Source organism: Xenopus laevis, chromosome 1L (assembly GCF_017654675.1).
Source record: "Xenopus laevis strain J_2021 chromosome 1L, Xenopus_laevis_v10.1, whole genome shotgun sequence".
Classification (NCBI taxonomy): Eukaryota; Metazoa; Chordata; class Amphibia; order Anura; family Pipidae; genus Xenopus; species Xenopus laevis.
The window spans coordinates 95,770,733-95,795,754 of NC_054371.1; the positions used below are offsets into that span (position 1 = coordinate 95,770,733).

Here is a 25,022-nt window from a genome sequence, read left to right on the forward strand (position 1 = left end):
TCTGGCAGGCCAAGAAAAATACAGGTGTGGCATATGCTGAGGATTGTGAGAATGTGTACAGACAACCCAAAGATCACCTTCAAAGATCTTCAAGAACATCGTTCTACAATTCAGCGCAATTTGCACAAAGAACATCTATATGGCAGGGTCATGAGAAAGAAGCCCTTTCTGCACTCATACATGCAAAAGCTCATTTAGACAAGCAAAGTGCTTTGGACTGATGACACAAAAATTTAGTTACCTGGTCATAACAAAAAGCACTTTACATGGTGGAAGAAGAACACCGCATTCCAAGAGAAACCCCTGCTACCTACTGTCAAATTTGGTGAAGGTTCCATCATGCTATGGGGCTGTGTGGCTAGCTCAGGGACTGGGGCCCTTGTTAAAGTCAAGGGTCTGAAAAATAGGCATGCCTATGTCTACGTATCGGTGAGATACGAAATGCGTCAGGATTGTATGTTTTTAACCGCCTGAAATAAAAGCTGTTTTTACCTACGAGTGGCTCCAGGAGTGCTTGCCGTTTTCTCAAAGTCAAGGGTCGGATGAATTCAACCCAGTATCAACAAATTCTTCAGGATAATGTTCAAGCATCAGTCACAAAGTTGAAGTTACGCAGGGGTTAGATATTACAACAAGACAATGGGGCAAATTTACTAAAGGGCGAAGTGGCTAATGCTGGCGAAAATTTGCGTAAATATGCTAGTGAAGGAGATAGACTCTGGCTCAACTTCGCACTCTTACCGCCAGGCAAATTTTTGCTCCGACGAAAGAGTGTTACTACGCAAATTCACTACGTTTTTGATTTTACTGAACGTTGCCTCTATCGCCAGACTTGCCTTCAGCCCCTCAGACCAGGCGAAGTGCAATAGAGTAGATAGGAGTTTGTCAAAAAAAAGTTGACATTTTTTCTAAGTCCCAAAAAACACTTTTTCCTTTTTACAGGGTGAAAGGCTGAAAAAGATCGAATTTTTTTTTGATAACATGGCACCTAAACTATACTTTGGGCACATATGTAGGGCATTATAACAACTCTATAGAATTTTATTAAGGTTCCCTGGACTTGTGTAGTGTAATGTATATGCTGTAGCATATACGGCCATTGTACGCTAGCCAAACTTCTAACTGCTGATCGTATTTTCGCTAGCACAACTTTGTGAATTAGTGTTGTCTAGACGAATTTACACCTGGCAGGTCAATAAATTTGCCCCAATGACCCTAAACACACTTGGGAATCTACAAAGGCATTTATGCAGAGGGAGAAGTACAATATTCTTGAATGGCCGTTACAGAACCCCAACTTGAATATCATGGAAAATCTATGGGATGATTTGAAGCAGGCTGGAAGCAGGCTGTCCATGCTCAAATTTAACTGAACTGGAGAGATTTTGCATGGATGAATAGTCAAAAATATCGCCATCCAGAATCTCATCAAAGGCTATAGAAAGGCGTCTTGAGGCTGTTACATTTGCAAAAGGAGGCTCAACTAAGTATTGATGTAATATCTATGTTGGGGTGCCCAGATTTATGCCTGTATAATTTTTTTCTGATGCATATTGCATATTTTCTGTTAATCCAATAAATTTATGTCACTCCTGAAAACTACCGTACTTAGTATGGGTATATATAATTTAATTAAAAGTAGTGAGGGGTGTGTGTATGGATGCTGGGTTTTCATTTGGAGGGGTTGAACTTAATGGACTTTGTCTTTTTTCAACCCAATTTAACTATGTAACTACTGTTTCCATAAGGCATGTTATATATTAAAAGGAAGTTGCTACTTTGAAAGCTCAGCCAAGGAAAAACAAAACTCCAAAGAATTAAGAGGGGTTCCCAAACTTTTTCATATGACGGTAAATGCAGTGGTTTTGCACTAATTCCCTACAGCAGTGTATACCAGGTGATAAAACATTATGTCAAAGACCACTCACTGCTCTTGTTGCCCTGTGGTAAGATGACCGTTCTTATCTAGAAAGGATCCAAGCCATCCTTTCTAAGAGCTATGGTACAGAGGACGTTTTGCTGCCCTCTATTACCAGCGTCAAAGTGTCCCCAAAGTTTTCTCCCTGCTGGTATTAAAGTAAATTCAGTGTGAAAACACATTCTCTGAAAATAAATAATTTTTCTGTGGTTAAAAGCAGAAATACTTATTGCAAATGTTATGGTGAGGTGAACAAGTGAGCCACTAATGACATCAGTAGCAGAAACATATCTGTGAAAAATATAAGATGTAATTGGTAGCTTTTGCCATGCGGAGATGATTTGAGCAGATGAGACATTTAGGAGGCTTATCTACCAACAGTAAATAATTGGTCGATTCAGAGGTGTAAGATTGGGTAAATGTTTTCTGCTGAGAAATCCAGCTACTTACTAGGTTATCATCTATATAAAAGTTTTGAAAGCATTTTACCTCCTAAAAATCTGCAGAGAGATATGTGCAGGTCAGAAGGTAGTGAATAACGGAGGGGGTAGTGCCAGTGCCAAATGGGGAGGGGGATAGTGCCGGTGCGAGTAGGAAAGAAGGGCAGTGCCAGTGCTGATCAGGTAGATCCCCCTCTGCAAGGAAGCATGAGGACAGAATGGTGCATCAGTGGTCTTCCCTGCTCCATAATGACATAATCAGAAGCACCTCCTAAGTCTGCCTGCCCAGTCCTCACTGTGCTCTTATTCTGAATCACCAGTGGCACCTCAGAGAAATAGCTGAGTCTGAGACCGGAGGTAAGTGTAAGTGGCTGAACTGAAGCAGTGTTGGGCTTTTTTATGGATATTTGACCTGAAAGGTACTACAATAAAAAAGATTCCTTCTATTTTATTGTACCGGTATGGAATCTGTTATCTGGAAACGTTTTATCCAGAAAGCTCCGAATTACAGAAAGGCTCCCATAGACTCCATTTAATCCAAATAATCTAAATTTTTAAAAACAAATTTCTTTTATCTGTTGTAATAAAACAATACCTTGTACTTGATCCAAACTAAGATATAATTAATGCTAATTTGAAGCAAAAACGTTTTTGAATTGAATGTTTACATGATTTTCTAGTAGACTTAAGGTATGAAGATCCAAATTATGAAAATATCCCTTATCTGTAAAAGCCCACTTACCTGTGCTTTAAACTGTTCTGTATGATGGCATATAAATTGCAAGAACATTCAGCTGAGTGGTACACCTCTCTGGGGAGAACGGGGAAACATCCATCTGGACATGTAGCTCTTGGAAATCTACTGAAATCGTTTTGGCACACGGTAGAGTCAGCAAAAATCAATGGCAATCCAATTTTGCAGTAGTGGACTAAATTATATTGTTCATAAATCACCATCTATATTAAACATACAGGGAGAAACTTAGGCTTAACATGTTTCATGGACGTAGATAGCCACTTCCTCAGAAACCATAGAGCCCCCTGCAGACCCCACGTAACTTGTTATGAATAAGATAATTAACAAACGTTCTCAATTGGCACATACATATTCTAAAATTACATTTTGAAATTAAAAGCTGGCTGAAATTGCACTCGATATGCTAAAATGTTTTGACTGGCTGAGTAGTAATAAAAAGTTACAATTATCAATGGCACTCCCTGTGCTGCTAGGCTAGAGAGGCATTGGAATTAAGTGTGTAAAGTAAGGTGAGCTAGTATTTTAATATTAGGCACATATTATGATAACTCCATCACGCTACACTAGAATTACTGTACTACTATTACAATAGGTTAGTATAGGGCAATGATAAAAGGTTCTATTTTTCTCTGCCATTTAATTGCATCTATAAAATGCCAGAAACTGTAGACAATATGCGATTAGAGTGTTTTAGCAGAGAAAATTCTCTGTATTCTCTATGGCAGGGTATTATTTTGGTGTTTTGTAGCTGCACCAAAATGGGGACTACAGATAGCACCGTGTGTTATTGCCCTAATAGCACAAGAACACTTTTGGAGTTATCAGTACTTGATCTTTATTCAAACAGATAATTACACAAAATGCTTAGTTTCTTTTTTGAAAAACATCTTCCTAAAACAGTATTAAAAAAACATGGCTGGCCAGCCATAAGAAAGAATAATAAAACTGAGTTCTATATTAAAAATAATATAAGATGGGAAAAGTCAGAGGGAAAAGGTTTCACTTGCAAGAACAGATTAATTCAGAGCTGAGCTGTTAACTTCATCAACTGTATGGAGGAGTTGGAAAAATTTCTGCTAGTCCATTTCACAATGTTTAAACATTATAGGAAATGGTTGTTTCTGCATTATTCTAGCCATGGGTGTACTTAACTTTCCCAAAAAAAAAAGAAATGGTCTGTCTGGTGATTTGAATAATAATGTATACTAATATTCAACAATTATATATCATTTTTAAATTTAATTATAGATGCAGGGAGTTATAGGTAAACCCAAAACAGAGATCCGCTGGGAATTAACATTAAAAATCTATATATGGATAGATAATAATAATAATGGTTAAAAAAAATATTGATTACATTAATTTTACTTGAAACACATTTATTGTATTTAACTTAGGTTACATTTTTCTTTAATAAAACTAAATGTTTCCCTTTTTTAACCAGCAATTAAGCATTCAGTTAGGGCTGGGTTAGGATCAGGGCAGGCAGGTTGAAGGTTATCCATGTGCGACAGTAAAGAAAGGCAGGGTTGGACAGAGGGCTGATCAGCAGTGGTGGACTGAGCAGAAGAGACATTTGCCAAACTGACATCGTCTGTCTACTCATTCCTTACTCAGTGGATGTAGTTTGGTTTTGTGCCAGCAGCCCCTGTGAGATGTACAGAGAACATAAGCTAAAGGGGTGGATCAAGAGCAGTTTTGGGGGCTTATTAACAGATATTTGACCGGAAATTTACAGAATTGACCGAAAATTTGAACTTTCTATTTCAAATAAATAAACATTGTTTAGAACATTGTCAAAATGTATAGTATATGTCCACTTAAAAAAGAAAATACTTTACATGAGGTATACTTATTTACATGACTGTATATGCATTATTTAGAATAATTTATAGACTTACTAGAGATTTTAATTATTAGGTTTACGAACCTGCACAATAAATTCAAGCTAACATTTATTTCCCCACTCTAGATTGCATCTGTTCTGGGCAATGCAGTTGCAGCAGATGGTAAACATGAGGTAAGGCCAACATTGACACAGAAACCCCAAAATTACTTGGCTTAAAGACAATTTCTGAAAACAGATTGTATATTGACTTTTTGCATCCAAGGGTCAACACTGAATTTTTGTGGGATGAGACCTGCCTTTTGTTGATAGCTCTAGCCTAGTATTTCACTGTGCTAGACAGTGTACTTCACTATAGGTCGTCCCTGTTTCCAATTAACTATCAGGGCTGCATAGATTTGGTATACTGAGAATAAATGTCTTATTTTATATTGGGACAAATCTACAAGTTTATTTAAATAACAATGTATGTTCAGGGTGACAACAAATTAACTTGTAAATCTTTTGCTGCCATTATCTTACTTTGTATGTTGCACATTTGATGTATTTGATCTTGAAGGTGGTGGTAGCATACCCAGCTGTCCCATTTTTAGCAAGACAATCACGATTTTGACAGCTCAGCCCGCAGTCCCCCTGAATTGTTACTAAAATGTCCCGGGTTTCTCTTTGACCTCCTGTGCTGAAACCAGAAAAAGATACAGTTGCTAAAACTTTATTAAACAAGAGGCTTATTGACAGAGCCCAGAATACTCTGCACCTGCACTTAGATTGTACATTTGCACATTTTACAGTTGTAACTATTTAAAATAAGCAGGTTTCTTCAGAGAAATGAGATTTGCAGCTTAAAGGGCAATTCACCTTCATTAGCGTAAGTGTAAGTGTACACACAATTCAGCCTTAAAAATGTGTTCAAAGTTTCCAGAAATGCAAAAATTTTGTTAAATGGACATGATATTTAGGGGTATGGCCACAAAATGGAAGTGGTCAAAACATTTTTCACCTTACTATGCACATCAGAACTTGGTGTTCCTCTTTCTGATTTTCAAATGTTGGGAGGTATGTGGTAGCTCCAGGGCTTCCAAAGCACCCTGCTTCCATTGATGCAACAAACGTGTGCCTAAAGAATCGACACAGATGTAATTTTGATATTAGGCTCCAGAATTAACAACATGTGAACACTAAGGATATTCAGCGCAGTTTCATACAATATGTGCTGAAGCGCACATGTAATTGCACTCCTTGTAATTGTGGACAAAATATATGACAACTTATGCCCAAAATTGCACTGTGCACTGCAGTTATGTTCGTAAATGAACTCTAAAGTCTACACAAGGGTTGTCTTAGAAACTCAAATACAATGGTGACATAGAGTTGTGACAGAAAGTTCCACAGGCTGGTGCATTTTTATTTTTGCCAGAAATTAGCACTGGACTTGTTAACAAACTTTGTGAGGCAACATATTGGCATGCCTATTTTCCTCTAAATGTACCACATACACCTTTAAAGGAGAACTAAATCGTAACTAATGAAGTAGGCTAAAATTGTTGCACATTATGTTTTGTGCTTCTGTACCAGCCCAAGGCAACCACAACCCTTTAGCAGGGAAGATATGTGCCTCCAAAGATGCCCCAGTAGCTCCCCATCTTCTTTTCTGCTAATTCACTGCACATGCTCTGTGCTGCTGTCACTTACTGAGCTTAGGGACCCAATCAACATATACAGTAGACATAGAATATAAATCTCACAATATAAGGCTGATAAGTAATTAATACAGATAACTACAGCCAGAAACCAGTGCAACCAGTGCTACATCAGCCCTGTAGCATCAGCTTATATTACAGGCCAACCTCCTTTTCTGCTTGATAATTAGCGATGACCCCTAAGATTAGCTTCTCAACAGCTGCCCAGAGCCCACTGAACATGTGAGTGACCGACCCCCTGCGGCAAGTTTGAAGTCCTAGATCATTGCTGCTATTAAGAAGCTGAAACTTTAGACTGGTGCAATAAGTTCAGTATATAAACTATGGCATTTTTAGCCATACTTGTTTTTAGGGTTTAGTTCTCCTTTAAAGGTAATGGTTTTCTAGACCTAACATAACTTTTCCAGTGCATACACATATTTGCAGGTACATTCACTTTTGTAGATTGTGTTTTTGGATACTGTCTTTTGGGTCTTAATTTATACTGACACTGTGCATTCAACTTTCTAAATATTCTAATTACAATTCTTGTCATAATCGCTTAATTTTCATAGCTTCACTAGCCAAAAAATTAAAGATCCACCTAACAGAGCACTATAAGTTTGGTTGCTGCATCATCTCCCCCCTGTGGGAGCAATCTAACTGGTTCATCATCAGGGCTGCAACTTGGGGTAGCCAGAAGCGGCACATGCCTAGGGCTTAATGGAGGGGCAAGTGCTAGGCACATGCCTCTGTCTGCCAACTGTTGGCCCTTCTGTAGCTTGTCACTGCTTACGCTCCTCCCCGCCAATGGGCACAAGTAGTGGAGAGAATCAGGCAAATGTATTGCTGGTGGGGTATAGGAATGGAACAGAAGGAAGGGTTGATTGAGGGAATGGTAACTTATTTCTGCATTGGCAGTATTCACATCTTTGCCCGTCAGTGTTCACCATGGATAATCAGGTGTGCATTTTTTGGCTGCTTTTGCTCCAAAAATACATCACTTTTGACAATCTCACCTGTGAAGGTTGATATTTTGAAGGTTGATATTTTATGTATCTTTTAACTGACATTTTGTTGTTTCCTGCTTAATAAAAATGCTGCAGTCTTTACACGTATACTTTTATTATACTTTTAGATCCCTCTTAAGTAAGACTATATTTCACAAGCCACCCATGGCAGCACTTCACCAATATGAGTATTCCAGCCCCACAGGCCACTGGACATGAAAGGGTTAACATAATTAGCCTATAATATCTGCCTGGCTACCTTCCCCTTTTGTCTTTTTCTGTCCAGGCCACAGATAGCTTACCGACTCCAGGGGCTTCTCTCCTCTCTCCCCTCCTCCCAAAATGCTCCCCAGAGGGGATAGCTGAGGAGAAGGACCGATAGGCTGGGTCATATTTGCCACCATTATAGCCGGTAGCTCAGGCTGGCTAAAATAAGGCAGAGCGGCGTCTCAGAGGTACTGCTATCACTTCTTGGCACGAAGGGGAATCAAGGGACACAGTACCCAGAAGTGCACGCAGAAGTTCCCCTTTATGGAGCCAGTTGGAGAGCGATTTGTGTTCCATCTGGAGCACATGTGCGTTCCACGGGGGACGTCGCTTCTGGATTCGGCGCTTTTTAGCTACATGTTACAGAGCGCAGCTGGCGCTTTGAAGGACATCACACAGACTAATTATCGATTACTGTGGATATGAGTGGTAAGATAACTCTTTTAGAGGTGCCACAAGTAGTGTGACTGCAGCGGATTGATTGCCTTGCCTTCTATTATTAGGTCCATGCAGTATGGAACAGCTCTGGAAAGGGGGTTCAGCCTAAAGTCTCTGGGTAAGCTGAAGACAAACATGTTTTTCAACTAGTGGAGAGAGGAGAAAGGGGCTAATTAGGATTTTATTTTATTTTTTAGCCTCTTTGTCTCTGTTGAAATGCCTAAAGTGGAAAGCCATCAGCCAAGGAAGCAGGCCTCTGCTGAACAACCTTCTACAGCGGAGCCGCAGACCTCTTCACTTTCTCAGTCGGATGCTTTAGTTTCTGTTATAAAGCAGGCGGTAGTGCAGTGAGAAGCTTCAACCTCTGGTGTAGTTAGGAAACCTAAAAGAGCAAGGGAGGTTCTTTATGACTCCCTTTTTTAAATGTATCTGAGGAAGAGCTGTATGACCCTGCTGATGTCCAGTCTGATTTTTCTGAGGAAGGAGAGGTTCTCTCATAAGAGGAATCAAGTTTTGATTCAGTGGTAGTGGATGGTTTGATCAAAGCAGTAAGGAAAACTTTGAATCTGACAGAAGAGCTGCCAAAGAGTTCTTCAACTGACAAGTTATTTCCTTCCGTGAAGAAGCGTGTGGCGAATTTTCATTTTCCGGTACATGACTCCATACAGGAATTGATCATTTATCAATGAAGTGGAAGAAAACAGAGAATAGTGGTGCAGTTCAAGGAAAATTTGCTAAGAAATACCCAAAGGATGAAGCTAATGCAAAACTATGGGATAATCCACCCAAAGTGGATGCAGCAGTAGTTAGGCTCGTTTGAAAGACTACTTAACCTGTGGATGATGCAGTTGCATTTAAAGATCCAATGGAAAAAAAAATTGAATTTTACTTAAAGAAATCCTTTGTTTCGGCTGGGGCCTCCTGTTTTCCAGCAGTAGCGTTAACCTCAACTTTCAAGGGCCATGAAGCTATGGGTCAATAATTTGGAAGAGGCATTAGACTTTATGGCCGAAGCTTCGCTAGATCTGGTCCATCTTACAGCAAGGTCGATGACTCTCAGTTGCAGCTAGAAGGGCCCTGTGGCTGAAGCAAAAACAAAGTTATGTTAGCTCCCATACAAAGGGGAAAGATTAGTTGGGGAAAATGTACATTCTATTATAAAGAGAGTGTCAGGGGGGCAAAAGTGTTTTCCTGCCACAGGAGAAAAGATTCAGGAGCAAAGGAGCTAGACTGAAGTCCCTTGTGAATATGTCCTTTTGGAACTCTAGACAATATAGGCCTGGGAGGTCACAAGGTAGACAGACATCCTGGAGGAGCACTACAGAGGAGTCTCTGCAACCAGCTAGAAAGAATACCTCCTTTGGAGCTCCCTTGACCAGAATACAATGAGATCAGGCTGGCCCAAGTCTACAAATTAGGGGCATATGTAAGGCTTACAGCGGGGAGCCGCTGTTACTGCAGTTAGCCACTCCGTGGGGAGAAGCTTTGGCGGAAACCCAGGGGTGTACCCATAGACAACTGGAGGCGAAGACATGAAGTTGACGTTTTAATGGAACACAGAAAACAAAAAGCAGGATCAGGCAAAAAGAAATAATGAGGGTCAGGCCAAGGTCGTTATCAGGGAATCCACAAAGGTAAGAAGAAAATGGTGAACACAGGAACTTGAGGTACTCACTCAGGAACAAGGTTTTCAGGAATCAAGGTGGCAGGTAATACAAGAACAAATAATCACATTCAATGACTCAGGGCTGGGTTTATAAAGGGAAGATGATGGGAATAGGAAACACATGAGGGGAATGAGAAGGGAGGAGACATACTGGGAACAGGCAGAGTTCTGGATATTGATGAATAGGTCAAGACCAGCACCAAGAGCCTCCAGTGCACCTCTCAGAGTTTGAGTCCCGGGCTGATCCTGACATTACCCCCCTCTGAGGATCGACCTCTGGGCGATTCCAGGATCAAATGGCCCCCCCATCCATTTTAGTCCAAAACCTGGAAACATGTAGCCTTGCCAGGGTCAGGAACGTGGACAGGAGCCTCGCCAGGATCAGAAACTTGAACAAAGAAGTTGCCAGGGTCTGGAGCCAGGTTGGAGTGGTCACCAGGGTCGAAAGTCAGGACAGGAACATTGCCAGAATAAGATCACAGCCAGAGTCGGAAGCCAAGGACGGAGCATATTTAGAAGCCAGGACAGGATTATTGCTAGGGTTGGAAATCAGGACAGAAACTTCATCAGGTTTGGAAGCCAAGAGTGGATCATCACCAGAAGCCGGAACAGGAAGGTAGACAGGACCCCATACATCCATTACAGGTGGCAGACCAGGAACACAGGCACCCATTACAGGTGGCGGACCAGGAGCACAGGCACCTATTACAGGTGGCGGACCAGGAGCACAGGCACCCATTACAGGTGGTGGACCGGGAGCACAGGCACCCATTACAGGTGGTGGACTAAGAGCACAGCCAATCAACAGAAACAGGAGGAGGCATGCCAGGACAGCTATACCACTACTTACAGCAACAGACCTGATGGAGACAGGAGTAACCACCCTACCAGGTCCTTTAGCAGGGAAAGTGGAACTATCCAGGACAGGTCCTCAGGCCCGGCGGCCAGGGCAGACAGGTCCTCAGGCCCGACGGCCAGGACAGACAGGTCTTCAGGCCCAGAGGCCAGGGCAGACAGGTCCTCAGGCCCAGAGGCCAGGGCAGACAGTACAGAGGTAGAAACTGGCTCAGGATGAAGCAGTCGTCTGGAAGCCGGCAATGGAACGGAGTCTGGCTGGAGAACAGGCATGGAGACTGAAACTTGAACAGGACTAACAGGTCTGAGAGCCGGCACGGAAACAGACACTGGCCGGGGGAATAGGCCCGGAGGCTGAAACCGGCTGGGCTGCTGGCACAGAAGCTGGAACCGGCTGGGCTGCTGGCACAGAGGCTGGAACGGGCTGGGCTGCTGGCACGGAGGCTGAAACCAGCTGGGCTGCTGGCACAGAAGCTGGAAACTGGAGAACTGGCATGGCAACAGGCACAGGCAGCTTTTTGAGAACCGGTACAGGAGCAAGGACTGGTTGGGAAACTGGCACAGGAGCAAGGACTGGCTGGTAAACCAGCACAGGGGCAAGGTCGAAGACATGAAGTTGATGTTGACGTTTTAATGGCACATAGAAAATAAAAGGCAGGATTAGGCAAAAAGGAATAATCAGGGTCAGGCCAAGGTCGTTATCAGGGAATCCACAAAGGTAAGGAGAAAATGGGGGAACACAGGAACTTCAAGGTACTCACTCAGGAACAAGGATTTCAGGAATCAATGTTTTCTGGAATCAAGTCGGCAGGTAATACAGGAACAATAACATTCAATGACTCAGTTCTGGGTTTATAAAGGGAAGATGATGGGGAATAGGAAACACATGAGGGTAATGAGAAGGGAGTCCTGGACATTGATGAATAGGTCAAGACCAGCCCCAAGAGCCTCCAGTGGCTCACAAGGTAAGTGCAAGTGACAGGGAGCACACCTCTCAGAGTTCGAGTCCCGGGCTGATCCTGACAGAGCGTCTGGCACTTCAAGGAGATCTGGGTTGAGAAAATTTGAGATCATTGTGTCTTGCAAATTATAGAAGAAGGCTATCGGTTGGAATTTTCAAGGATTACAAAGCGTGAAGTATTTCATATTTCATCAGTCCCAAAGGATCAGGGAGCAAGAAGAATATTTCAAGATTATGTCCATCGGCTTCTGGAAAAAGGAGCGTTGGAACCAGTGCCTTTTTTACAGCAGCGGCGAGGCTTCCACTCAAAACTCTTCCTGTTCAGGAAGGCAGACTTCAGACCAGACTAATTTGACCAACTATGGCTGGTCAAATTAGACCTCAAGGACGCATGCTTTCATGTTTCCGATATACAGCCCCCCACAGAAAATTACTGCGGTTCATGGTTCAAGACCAGCATGTGCAGTTCACATGCCTGCTGTTTGGCTTCTCCACATCCCCAAGGACTTTCACAAAAGTTCTAGTGACAGTAATAGCCCTACTGAGAGTGGAAGGGGATCCACCTTCCATTATTTGGATGACATCCTCTTGGTCACCAATTCAAAGGAGGAGGCGAGGAGAAACAGGGACAAGGCGGTCGCTGTCAAAATTTCGGCTGGGTAATAAATTGGCAAAAGAGTCAGCTAGTGCCAACACAGAACCTTGTCATTCTGGGCGCAGAATTGGACACACTCCAAGGTACAGTGTCGCTTCCAGAACAAAAGATATCACAAATAGAGAGACAGAGTGGGGTCCTTCAGACAGAATTCTGAGGTGTCTGTCAGGGAATGCATGTCTCTTCTAGGTCTCTTTTCCTCTACGATACAGATGGTATGTTTGGCGGCATGGCACATGAGACTTCTGCAAATTTTCTTTCTAAAATCGGGATCAAACAATCCCCTCAAGTTGGGACAGCATCTTCCTATTCCAGAACAGGTGAGATTGAGTCTGGAGTGGTGGGTAGTCCCACAGAACCTAGCAAAAGAGTTGCCTTTGTAAAACCAAATTTTGTGACCATAACCACAGATGCCTCTCTGACAGGTTTGGGCACAATATTAGACGATTTGTCTGTTCAGGGGCACAATACTAGACAATGTGTCCGTTCTGGGGCAGTGGAATCTGGGCCTACTTCCCTCCAATCTGTCGGAACTAAAGGCTATAAAAATGGCGTTTGCAGAAAAAATTAGTCACAAATGGGTAAAAATTAGTTTGGACACCTCAGCAGTGGCATATGTTCGAAAATAAGGAGGGACCAGGAGTGGTCAATTGCTCAAAAAGGTAGCGACCATCATATCTTGGGCAGAAGTGAACCGAGAAAGTCTCACAGCCCTTTTATGTCCCAGGGAGAGCAAATGTGCAGGCCGACTTTCTGAGCCGGAACATCATAGACCCAGAAGAATGGTGTCTAAAACCTGCAGTGTTTCAAAACATAGTACAGGAAATGGGCAACCCGGAGGTAGACCTGATGGCCTCAGATTAGAACTTCAAATGCAAAACATTCTTTTCAAGACACCGGTCTCAAAAGACCGGTGGTGTGGATGCGTTGATCCAGAACTGGAAAGGGATATTCGGGTATGTTTTTCTGCCATTTCCAATGATTTGGAGGGTATTGAAGAATATAGACATGGAAGGGGTCTTAGTGATTGTGGGGGTTTCTTTTGGCCAAGATGCCCTTGGTTCCCTCTTCTGAAGCAGATGGCAGTACAACCTCCAATGAGGTTGCCAGTCCCAAGGGACCTGTTGATGCAGGGTCCAATACCCTTTCAGGATGTGTGCCGTCTGTCGCTGACAACATGGAAATTGAAAGGCAGAGGCTCGAGAAGGCAGGATGTGGATCTGACATAACAGATTTATTATTAGAATCCAGGAAAAAGTGTCGGCCTGTTTTGTTAAGTTTGCAGAGAATTCAGGATTCGATCCTAGGAACCCATCTGCAGTATTGGTGGTAGATTTCCTCTTTTTGGGATTTTGAAGAGGTCTAGAGGTAAGTACTTTAAGAGGACAAATGTCAACCCTTTCAGCATTAACTGGCAAGACTTTAGCTGAAGAGATGTTGGTGATTAGGTTTGTAAATGCTTTAAAAATAATCAAACCTTCTCGAAAGCCATGGGTCCCTGCGTGGGATTTGCCTTTGGTTTTGAAGGTGTTAACATCAGTTTTGTTTGAACCTCTTGAAAGCGCCTCAGATCGGCATATCACAATGAAAGTACTTTTTCTGGTAGTGATCACTTTGGCTTGCAGAATAGGAGAGATCCAAGCTTTATCGCGAAAGAGCCAGATACAGTTATTTTTATATTCCAGATAAAGTCGTTCTAAGACCGCCATTTCAATTTCTAAGGTGATGTCTCAATTTCATCTAGGCTTGGAATTAACCTTACCGTCATTTTGTCCAAATCCAGGTAACAAGCAAGAACGTGAGTGCCATACTTTGGATTTAGTTCGAGTTTTGTCCCATTATCTGACTCGTACAAATTCTTGGAGGACGATTGTTCATTATTCCTAGAGGTCCGAGAAAAGGAATGGTGCCTTTGAAGTCGACAATTAGTTGTTGGATCGTTGGTTGCATTGTATTCTCATGCCACAAAGCAGACAGAGAGGTTCCTGGAGACTTAAATGCTCATTCTACCAGAGCATTAGCTACTTCCTGGGCGGCAGAAGCCAGGGCTCCGCCAGAAGCAATTTGTAGGCAGCGAGATGGTCTTCCTTACATACATTTATAAAGCATTACAAGTTGAATGTGCTGTTGTCCCAAGATGCTAGATTTGGGAGGAAAGTCTTACAGGCTGTGTTGCATTCATAATAAAAAAAACACTTAAGCATTACTGGTCCCTCCCTTCTTTCTTCTAGCTATGATAATTCACATATTGGTGAAGTGTTGCCATGGGTGGCTTGGGAAATAGAGAAATTAATTTTACTTACCATAATTTCTATTTCTCAGTCACCTTTCCATGGCAGTATTCTCTATTTTTAGTATGTCAATACATGTTTCTGTTATGTTTCCTAACAGTTAAATGGTATACACATTTTTGTGGAGTTAAAAAAAAGAAATAGGAAATGAAAAATGCTGTTTTGATGACAAGGCAAGATAATTGAACAAATTCCTATTTCCCAGCCATCTATTGCAGAACCAGATGATCAGACAATATTTTTAGCAGGTTAAAGTCCATCTTATTATTTACATGAGCAAACAGGTGAATAAACAAAATAAAACAAAACAAACTTGGGTACTAATACATGGGGTATTTTTCTTCTCTAATACTGGTCACCTATTGGATTCCTGGATGAACACAAAAGGACTCCACAGAGTCAGAGTACCTTCAGATTATAATATAAAACAAAAAACGTAATAGAACTCCATCCCCTGAAAGCCAGATAATAAGATACTTAATTGGTAATATTGAATTTTATTAAAATGGCGATGTTTATTACTCAACCATACAAACACATACATATTGAGCAAATGTATTACAAAGTAATAATGTTATCACAATACTGTAAATAATAACTCCTGTTAATATTAAACTAAAAAGTCCACCAAAAATTAGTACAATGTCCAGGTATCTTCAGGAATATCTTATTACCTGGCTTTCAAGGGATGAAGTCCTATTGAGTTTTTTGTTTTATATTAAGGTAATTGAAGTAGCAATACCCTTGAATATAGCCAATTATCTTTGCTAAGTAATTTTTGTTATTCTAGCAGATTCGATTTTTAGTATTCTCTTATAATGAGCAATCATTTATATACAAATGGTTAGAGGACGACAAGGTGCTCCAGAATTAGTTGTAAGGTTACTCACCAAACGGTGCACCAGCCCCAGACCCCCAGCTTCGAGGAGCGGTACAGCAGAAGATAAAGAAGCAGGGCTGACCGGCACTCAAATGGATCCACAAGACCAGAGATATTCAGTTAAAAGATAAATTTATTGGTAGAAAAATTAAAAAATATAGCTTCATCTCCATCCACCCTATGCGTTTCACACGCTTCAGGGTGCTTAGTCATGGGCTCCATTTATATATACAGTCATGAAAAAGTTTGGGAACCCCTCTTAATTCTTTGGAGTTTTGTTTATCATTGGCTGAGCTTTCAAAGTAGCAACTTCCTTTTAATATATAACATGCCTTATGGAAACAGTAGTATTTCAGCGGTGACATAAAGTTTATTGGAGTAACAGAAAATATGCAATATGCATCATAACAAAATCAGACCGGTGCATAAATTTGGGCACTCCAACAGAGATATTACATCAATACTTAGTTGAGCCTCCTTTTGCAAATGTAACAGCCTCGAGACGCCTCCTATAGCCTTTGATGAGAGTCTGGTTTTTGGATGGCGGTATTTTTTAGGATTCGTCCATACAAAATCTCTCCAGTTCAGTTATATTTGATGGCTGCCGAGAATGGACAGCCTGACTGTGACGCCCATTGTACTTCTCCCTCTGCATAAATGCCTGTAGATTTCGAAGTATGTTTAGAGGCCGATTCACTAAGGGTCGAATTTCGAAGTTAAAAATACTTCGAAATTCGACCCTCGGATTGAAATCCTTCGACTTCGAATATCGAAGTCGAAGGATTTAGCGCTGATCCTGCGATCGATCGATCGAAGGATTTTCAGTTCGATCGAACGATTAAATCCTTCGAATCGAACGATTCGAAGGATTTTAATCCAACGATCGAAGGAAAATCCTTCGATCAAAAAATCACAGGCAAGCCTATGGGGACCTTCCCCATAGGCTAACATTGACTTCGGTAGCTTTTAGCTGCCGAAGTAGGGGGTCGAAGTTTTTTTTAAAGGGCAAGTACTTCGACTATCGAATGGTCGAATAGTCGAACGATTTTTCGTTCGATTCGTTCGATTTCGTTCGACTTCGAACGAATTTAACCAATTCGATGGTCGAAGTACCCAAAAAATACTTCGAAATTCGAAGTATTTTTCATTCGAATCCTTCACTCGAGCTTAGTGAATCAGCCCCTTAGTGTCAGCCTATAAGTTGGCAGTTTTTCAGATCTTGTATGACCAGCTTAAAGAGATACTGACACCAGAAAATAACCTTTTTTGTATTTGTCATAGCATTGTTTTTGAATGCCATTTATAATTTTGCCATAAAAGTATTTGTGTGATCCTTTTACATTACCTATCTTACCCCCCGTGTTCCTCTATGAGGGGCTGCCATATTTGAGCTTCAGTAGTCCGTTAGCATTAGAAACTCTATCTGACAGGCTGAGAAGGGACAGTCAGATTGGCAAAACAGTCAGGTTTAGCAACTTCAACAAACAATTACTTACAAAAGCAGAACTATCAGTGAAAAACGATCAACATGACCCATAGGCAACTTTTAATGTATATTAATATTTTGAAAAGAAAATCTTAAGTGTCAGTATCACTTTAACACATGAACACACATGTATGTGACTGATGTATTTTGTGAGCAAGAGAGCATGGGGTGTATGAAGTTTGACGCACATTTAAAATGTATTTTTCCCATTAAAAATTAAATAAAATATGTAATATGTTTCTATGAGTAACTTGTTACTAGAAGAGCTGTACTGAGTGGCAAGAGTGCCTAAGACAGAGTGGTGGGGGCTGCTGCTCGGAGTTACAGAAGGGCCCTAGGCACGTGCCTCCTCTGCCAACCACTAGTTCCAGCTCTCATTTCTGGAATTATAGTAGCTAATAAATATGCAAAATGAATTTATAGATGCCTTTTAAAGATTTAACAATTTTCTCTGTATCCTATGGTAAAATGTTTTGGTGGCCCAAGCCACTCAATTGTTTGTTTCAATTTCATAACTCTTTAAAATTTGCATGCAATACCTCAGTTGTAGCTTATTTGAAGAATTTATTTATTGTCAGCCTAAACATTGATGCCTTTAATGTGTAAATACATTATTTTACACGGTTTTTTTTAAATTATTTAATTTTCCAATCTCTTATATAAACCCTTGAAAGGCTGGAAAAGACTCTGACCAAGCAAGTGATGAGGAAGAGAGACCGCATACAGAAGATAATTTCTTGGGGGAGGTAGATATTTCTTTCTTCCTCACTGGTCTGTTATTTACATGTGCTTCTCTGGAGATGAAAAAAATCTGGACCAGTTACCCATGTTTGGTTATCTTTTTGCTTGTAAGCGAAAATGATTAAACAATTGCCTTTTAAACTAATGTTATGCCGGACTGAGTTTTTGCATAAAACCACCTAAACTGCCAGCAGACACGTCAGAGAAGGCAGGGTGGGTGCAGGTATGTAAGCAGTTAAGGTCCACTGGGATGGGGGATCGTGGTTAGGTCATATACTTGAACATTACTATGGCTGGATCCTAACATTCCTTCTAAAATATTCATTCCGTTAATTTTGAAATACGAGCCTGCTGTTTCAGCAGCATACTCCCCTGGTGTACTCTCAGATGGATTTTCCTGCAACTTTTCTTGGCTGCCTAGCTCCTGTAGCTCTGTTCTTCACTAATATTAATAGAATAATAGTTACCACGGCCAGGAGAACTGTACACTATAAAGTTTTCCTTTAATGGCTTTTGTAAAAGCTGTTTAATTTTGACACGACTAGTGGTGGAAGTGTTTTTTTTTTTTTTTTTCTGACCACCCCAAACGCCCGTCTAGTGTTTTGCTAGGGAGAACATTGTATTTTCAAGTCATAATAAACTACCAAATGCTGAAACCTTCCATAGGTAGAATTAAAATAGGCCCTGGTAGTTCATGTACACAAAGGCCCAAACATAGTTACATAGTTAAATTGGGTTGAAAAAAGGCAAAGTCCATCAATTTCAACCTCTCCAAATAAAAACCCAGCATCCATACATACACACACACACACCCCCTCCATAACTTTACATAAATTATATATACCCATATCAATACTAACTATAGTATTTAGTATCACAATAGCCTTTGAATTCTTAATGAATCAGATGAAAATTAAGGACTGGCCAGATATGGGATGACTTTGAAGTAGTTGGCCAGCTTAAATATATTGCAATATATGGACAACAATCCCTGTTTTGTTTAAAGGGTAAGGCATTTTTCAGTAGCAGTATGCACAAAATGTCTCTGTCTTAAATATATTGATAATGGGTTGAGTGCAGAGGACCTTTTGTATTTGTCTACAAGAAATCATCCAAGCCAGCATTAACAGAATCAGCCATCACAACATCACCCGGCAGTGCATTCCACAACCTCACTGTCCTCACTGTAAAGAACCACCTACGTTGCTTCAAATGAAAGTTATTTTCCTCTAGTCTGAAGGGATGGCCTCTGGTGCGGTGATCCTCTTTATGGGTAAAAAAGGTCCCCTGCTATTTGTCTATAACAGTGATCCCCAACCCGTAGCTCACGAGCAACATGTTGCTCGCAGCTCCTCTTGGTGTTGCTCGTGTAAGCTTTTCCAGCCCCATACCAGTACTGTTTTACCCAGTAGATCCCAACTCACTAGCCCTGTGAAATAGGAAGCATTTTGATAGATTGTGGGCCAGCGAGATCCCTTCTCCCTGACTCACATAAGAAGCTTATATCACAGTTTCAGTTCAAGCACGATCCTTTCTATATAGCCAACCTTCTGAAGTATGTGTAAAAGCTTCAGTGCGATACTTTCCAACAAGCCCTCATAGTCTCTCATAAATTGCCAGCGTCTTCCCACGATCAGTTCTGTGAGCCTCCTGTCAAATCGATCAGTGAGTTATAACAGTGTGTTCGCAATTAGTCCCGTAATCGAGCAGTAAGTAGGAAACGCAGGAAGAGAATGGAGAGAAAAGATAACACTGTTATAACTCACTGATCGAAGGATCATGCTTGAACTGAAACTGTGATATACACTTCTTATGGTGAGTCAGGGAGAAGGGATCTCGCTGGCCCACAATCTATTAAAATGGTTCCTATTACACAGGGCTAGTGAGTCAGATATACTGGGTAAAACAGTACTGGTATGGGGCTGGAAAGAATGGAGTTCTGTAGCCTAACAATAAACGTATTGCTGGCAGAAATGATATGCTTGCATATCTAGCATTGAGCACTAATAACAGTGCAATAGTTTCTGTCCCTCCCTTCCCAGCCTCAGCACAATATTTTTCTGCCGTGCCTTGATGTCATATGCTAGCACACAGTGAGCCCTTCTCCCTAGTCCCTGCCATTACTGTGCCAATTATGATAATTCCACATTATCTGTAACACCTGCTCCCTCACCTTGTTGTACCATTATTATTCCCAACTCCACATGATTACTTTGCACCAGAGTTTCAGTGCTGCCCAGTCTCCTTTGTGCCACCTGCTCATCCACTTGTATCACTGCCAGGGCTGGGCCAGGGTATTTTGGCAAGGGTTTCAATCAGTGCCCCGACCTTGTCCTGCATAACCATTGCCAGAACCATCATATGCCCCCATTTGTACCTGTGCCAATGGTAGTCAATTCCTCAGATTGCCCCCAATCTGTACCTGTGCCAGCATAAGCCAAAAAATCAATCATATTGTTACCCCCAAGCTGTACCTATGCCAGCGGCAGCCAAAAAAATCCGTATTTGTACCTGTGCCAGCAGGAGCCAAAAATCCATCATATTGCCCCAAACATCTGTGTACCTGTGCCAGCAGCCACCATATTGCCCCATGTACGTGAGCCAGCAGCAGCCAATCCCACATATTGCACCCGATCTGTACCTGTGCCAGCAAGAGTCAAAAATCCATGATATTGTCCCCACATATGTACCTGTGCCAGCAGCAGCCAAAAATCCATCATATTGCTCCTAAATATGTACTTGTGCCAGCAGGAGCCAAAAATACACAATATTGTCCCCAAATATGTACCTGTGCCAGCAGCAGCCAAAAATCCATCATATTGCACCAAACATCTGTGTACATATGCCAGCAGACACCATATAGCCCCATGTACTTGAGCCAGCAGCAGCCAATCCCTCATAGTGCCCATCCAGATCACATTTTGAGATCACATTTAGTATATAAATTGCATTTATATTATTTTTGCCAAAGTGCATAACCTTGCATTTATCAAAATTGAACCTAATTTTCCAGGGATCCCTTTTTGAATAGCGCCACCGCATTAGCAATTCGCCAGTCTCTCTGCACCATGCCAGACCTCCAGTGAATCCTGAAAAATTAAGTAAAGAGGTTTGGCAATCACAGAGCTATGCTCACTAAGTACCCTCGGATGAATACCGTCCGACCCCGGACCTTTGTTTATCTTAACATGTTCTGGTCTCTTTTGAATTTCCTCATGTGTGAACCATGCATCATTAGTAGTATTACTAGAATTGGGACTATTAAGAAGGAACCCTTCAGAACAGCCCCCACCAGCCTGTTAAATAGTGACTGTCTATTGCAACTTATAGCAGCCCCTCTGGCATTTGCAAGAACCCACACATTGTCAGTCCGGGCCTGATGCCCACCTAACTGTTGGGAACAAGTCCTGCTGAGTCTCACCTGTGGCATTGAAGTTAAGTTTATGTAAATACAAGAATGTATCTGTATGAAATAAAATGTAAATAAATCATATTATAAAATGTAATAATAAACCAGAAATATGAACAATTAAATGTTGTTCCTGACCATTTAGCAATTAACATTAATTTAACATTTTCAGTGGTTTTAAAGTTACTTGCAAATTTAAACTTCAGGTTAAAGCTGTATTTGTTGTTGCTTTCTGTACTCCTGGTTTTAATTCTTGAAACAAAGCTCTCCAGCAAAGACGGACTCTTGCTTCTTTATGGGTCTGTTAATTAGCTGTGTTGTTTCAGTATTCAGGATTACTGATGCAGAAACTGTTTTCAGTTGCAATAGTATTTAAAATAAACTTTAAAGCCACTTGAACAAATTTTTTTATTTACATCGCCTTTTTACAGCCTTTTAAGATAACCATTTTTTTGAAAATAACGTCTGGTACAACTTTGACACCATTTTACATCACTATAAAAGCAAATGTACATTTAATTTGCTCTTGCTTACCTTCTCTCTTCTTCTAACTAGGTTTCCAAAGATGATAAAGGACGGAGTAGCAGATCTATCTTACTCGGAGAATTTAATATATCAGTTGGTAGAGGTAACTATAACCTAATTGGACCCTAGCAACTAGATTGAAATTGTAAACTGGAGAGCTGCTGAATAGTGATGGGCGAATTTATTCGGCAGGCACGAATTTCCCGCGAATTTGCGTGATTCGTCGCCATCGAATAAATATGCAAAACGCTTGCGAAAATTCGCGGCAAAAATTCGCCGGCGTCAAAAAAAAATTTTCCGAAAAAACTGAAATTAAACTAAAAATATTTAAGAAGGCCATTATTCTTTCATTTGTCTTTTTTTTTCTTTGGAAAAGAAGCATGAAAAACAATGTCACTGGCTTTGCAATTTCAGTCGTGTATAAATCTTAACAGAGTCGGACTGTGTCGGTGGGACAACGCAATAGGAAGGCTTCTTAATGCATTTTCCCGGCAGTCACGGGAAAAAAATTTCACTCATTCGCGCATGCGCACACACGTGGCACACACGGGGCAGCAGTGGGGGCCAGAGGGGGGCCCTGAGGCAGCAGCCCCTGAATCCTCATTATCATGATGCTGTCTGGAAAAAGCTGCTTATAACATCCTGTGGTCCTTCTGGGTATTGTATTGCTTGATCTTAAGAGGCCTATTAGTGTGTTGGCCAGCATAAAGTAGCCAGTATAATAGACTTAAGTGCAACCAATCACTTTTATTTTAAAGGTAAGTTCCTCTTTTTTTTGTTGCCAAAATACGCTATAAATAACAAAAAAAACAACCAACTGCTCTAAATTTTCTAAAAAAGTTACTGGTTAATCGATCAGTTCAGTGTTGCACCCATTCATGAGTCAGTGCTAGGTGAGCAACCTCTCTTCCTTATTAGTATAGCATGACTCTTATTGCCTAGCAGAACAATCCATGCTATGCAATCTATTTGATTGCATAGCATGGATTGTTCTGCTAGGCAATAAGAGTCATGCTATACTAATAAGGAAGAGAGGTTGCTCACCTAGCACTGACTCATGAATGGGTGCAACACTGAACTGAAAAAAAGGGAGTACAGTTCAATGTTGCACCCATTCATGGGAGTACAAATTGCCATGTTGTTTGCACACTTCTACCATATTCTGCACTTGATAGGATGGCTGTAGAGCTCTGTACTGCTTTTTGCAGTTCTGCAGGCTTTATTTTGGAGTGCAGAGCTCTACAGCCATCCTATCAAGTGCAGAATATGGTAGAAGTGTGCAAACAACATGGCAATTTGTACTCCCTTTTTTTCACTTTGTACCCTGCCCTGCATTTGCTAAAGAAGCCCTCGTATTTTAAAAGCGATACTCTTACTGTTGTTTTCTACATACATGTTTAGTGTGATTTAAATTATAGACTGCATTATATTCATAAGAAACTACTATTTTCCCGCATTCATATCTAGATGTTTTTAAGCTGCATTTTAAAAGTCAAATATGATTGCTGCTGGGTTTATTGATGTTCTGTAACATTTATCATTGGTCGTGATAATAATCTTGCCTATTAATTATTAGTAAATGCTAATGATTACCATTCTGGTGTTGTTCCTATTAGATGTTGATGGCCTCATCACTCAAGCTCTGCTCACTGGAAACTTTGAAAGTGCTGTGAATTTGTGTTTGCATGATAATCGCATGGCAGATGCCATTATATTAGCCATTGCAGGTGGACCAGAGCTATTGGCTAGAACACAAAAAAAGTACTTTGCCAAATCACAAAGCAAGATAACTAGGGTATGTATGTTCATATGAATATTAAGCATGTGTTACAATGCTGAACTGTTAAAAAGTACTCTAGTACAATAACAATTGCACTTTCACAGATATACGAGTTGCAGTGGGAAATAAAGACTTTAGTGAAAAAAGAGAGGCTTAATTTACAAAGAATACATATGCAGCAGCCTAATCAATACCAAATATTACTAGATATTGATTGATATGGACATTGCCATCAGAATAATTGAATTGGTTATATTTATATCTAAAATCCAAATTATAGAAAAATAAAATGAATGTACTCATGCACTTAAATTAAAAACTGAATTTATTGGGACACATTAAAATTCAATAGACCCCACAAAAAAGCCTTAACACGTTTCATGCTTACCCAGCACTTAATCATAGGCAAAGATGTCTATTTTATTTATTTTACTTAATTTTATATGCAGACAGATTGCCCTATACAAGCCATTCTTGCTGCCAGTGCTTTATGGGTTCATAAAATAAACCCCAACATCTTAAATTAAAACAATGCATTTCTCCAAGGCACTTTAATGATTTTTCATGCAGGGCAACATCTTTACCAAAGTAGCCCAGCATCAATATCTCTACGCACTTTGCTACAAGTGCAACATTACTGACATGGGACTGATCTGGTATTAACGCAGGTAGCACTGGTAAAGATGCAGAAAAGCAAGTGGGCAGACTGCACCAAAGCAGAGAGCTATTCTACTGGCATAAATATAGTTTGGAATTATGGGGGATGCCATTTTTAAGGTGTACATTTCAATCAATGCTTGCTTACATCAGAAGGATTATAAACACTGAATACTTTTGAAAATAGAAGACTCAGACTGTTAATCTTTTTATTTTTTTAACTTCTGCTGATTTAAGACTAAAATTGTGCTGGAGCAATATCTGTTGACTTTTATTACTTTGCCAACAACAGAAATGTGCCAATGGTACCCCCATGCTATATAGACCAATTTTTGCTCGGAGAGAGCATCGTTAACCAATTTTTTGTGGGTGAAGAGACTGACTTCCATTGTAGTAATATGGCCTTCTTTGCAAAGTAGAACAATTGTAAATAGCAGAGTTTAGTATAGTTGCTCATAGGCAGGTCTCCCACAATTCCCAAGAGACACAGGCTTGGGGAAAAGATATTAGGAAGGTCATGTGTCTGCTCTATAGATGACAGCACTTCCCTCAAAAATCCTTGTATCACGGGGCACTCCCAAAATACATAGTATATTCCCACTTCGTTTGCACATTTCGAGGCATCAGTCTGACACAGTCTGAGGAGTACGATAGAAGGAATTTAAGATAAGAAGGAATTTAACTTGTATGTAGTTGTCTCTGGCCTGAGATTGTAATCTAGGGTACTAAGTCCAGTGCCTCTTTCCACATCTCCTCATCCA

At 40.8% G+C, this 25,022-nt stretch overlaps 1 protein-coding gene across 18 annotated transcripts in view; it reads left to right on the plus strand.

The window, feature by feature from the left end:
* LOC108711672 (protein transport protein Sec31A) overlaps positions 1–25,022 on the plus strand; it is a 232,555-nt gene that overhangs the window by 85,381 nt on the left and 122,152 nt on the right. For 15 of the 18 annotated variants that reach the window (XM_041591387.1, XM_041591395.1, XM_041591430.1 and 12 more), the window contains 4 exons: positions 5,088–5,135; positions 17,824–17,895; positions 21,855–21,927; positions 23,441–23,619. In XM_041591387.1, the coding sequence (XP_041447321.1) occupies positions 5,088–5,135; positions 17,824–17,895; positions 21,855–21,927; positions 23,441–23,619 (372 nt within the window). The remainder of the gene's footprint in view (positions 1–5,087; positions 5,136–17,823; positions 17,896–21,854; positions 21,928–23,440; positions 23,620–25,022) is intronic. The other 3 variants (XM_041591394.1, XM_041591436.1, XM_041591396.1) reach the window with 2 other exon arrangements.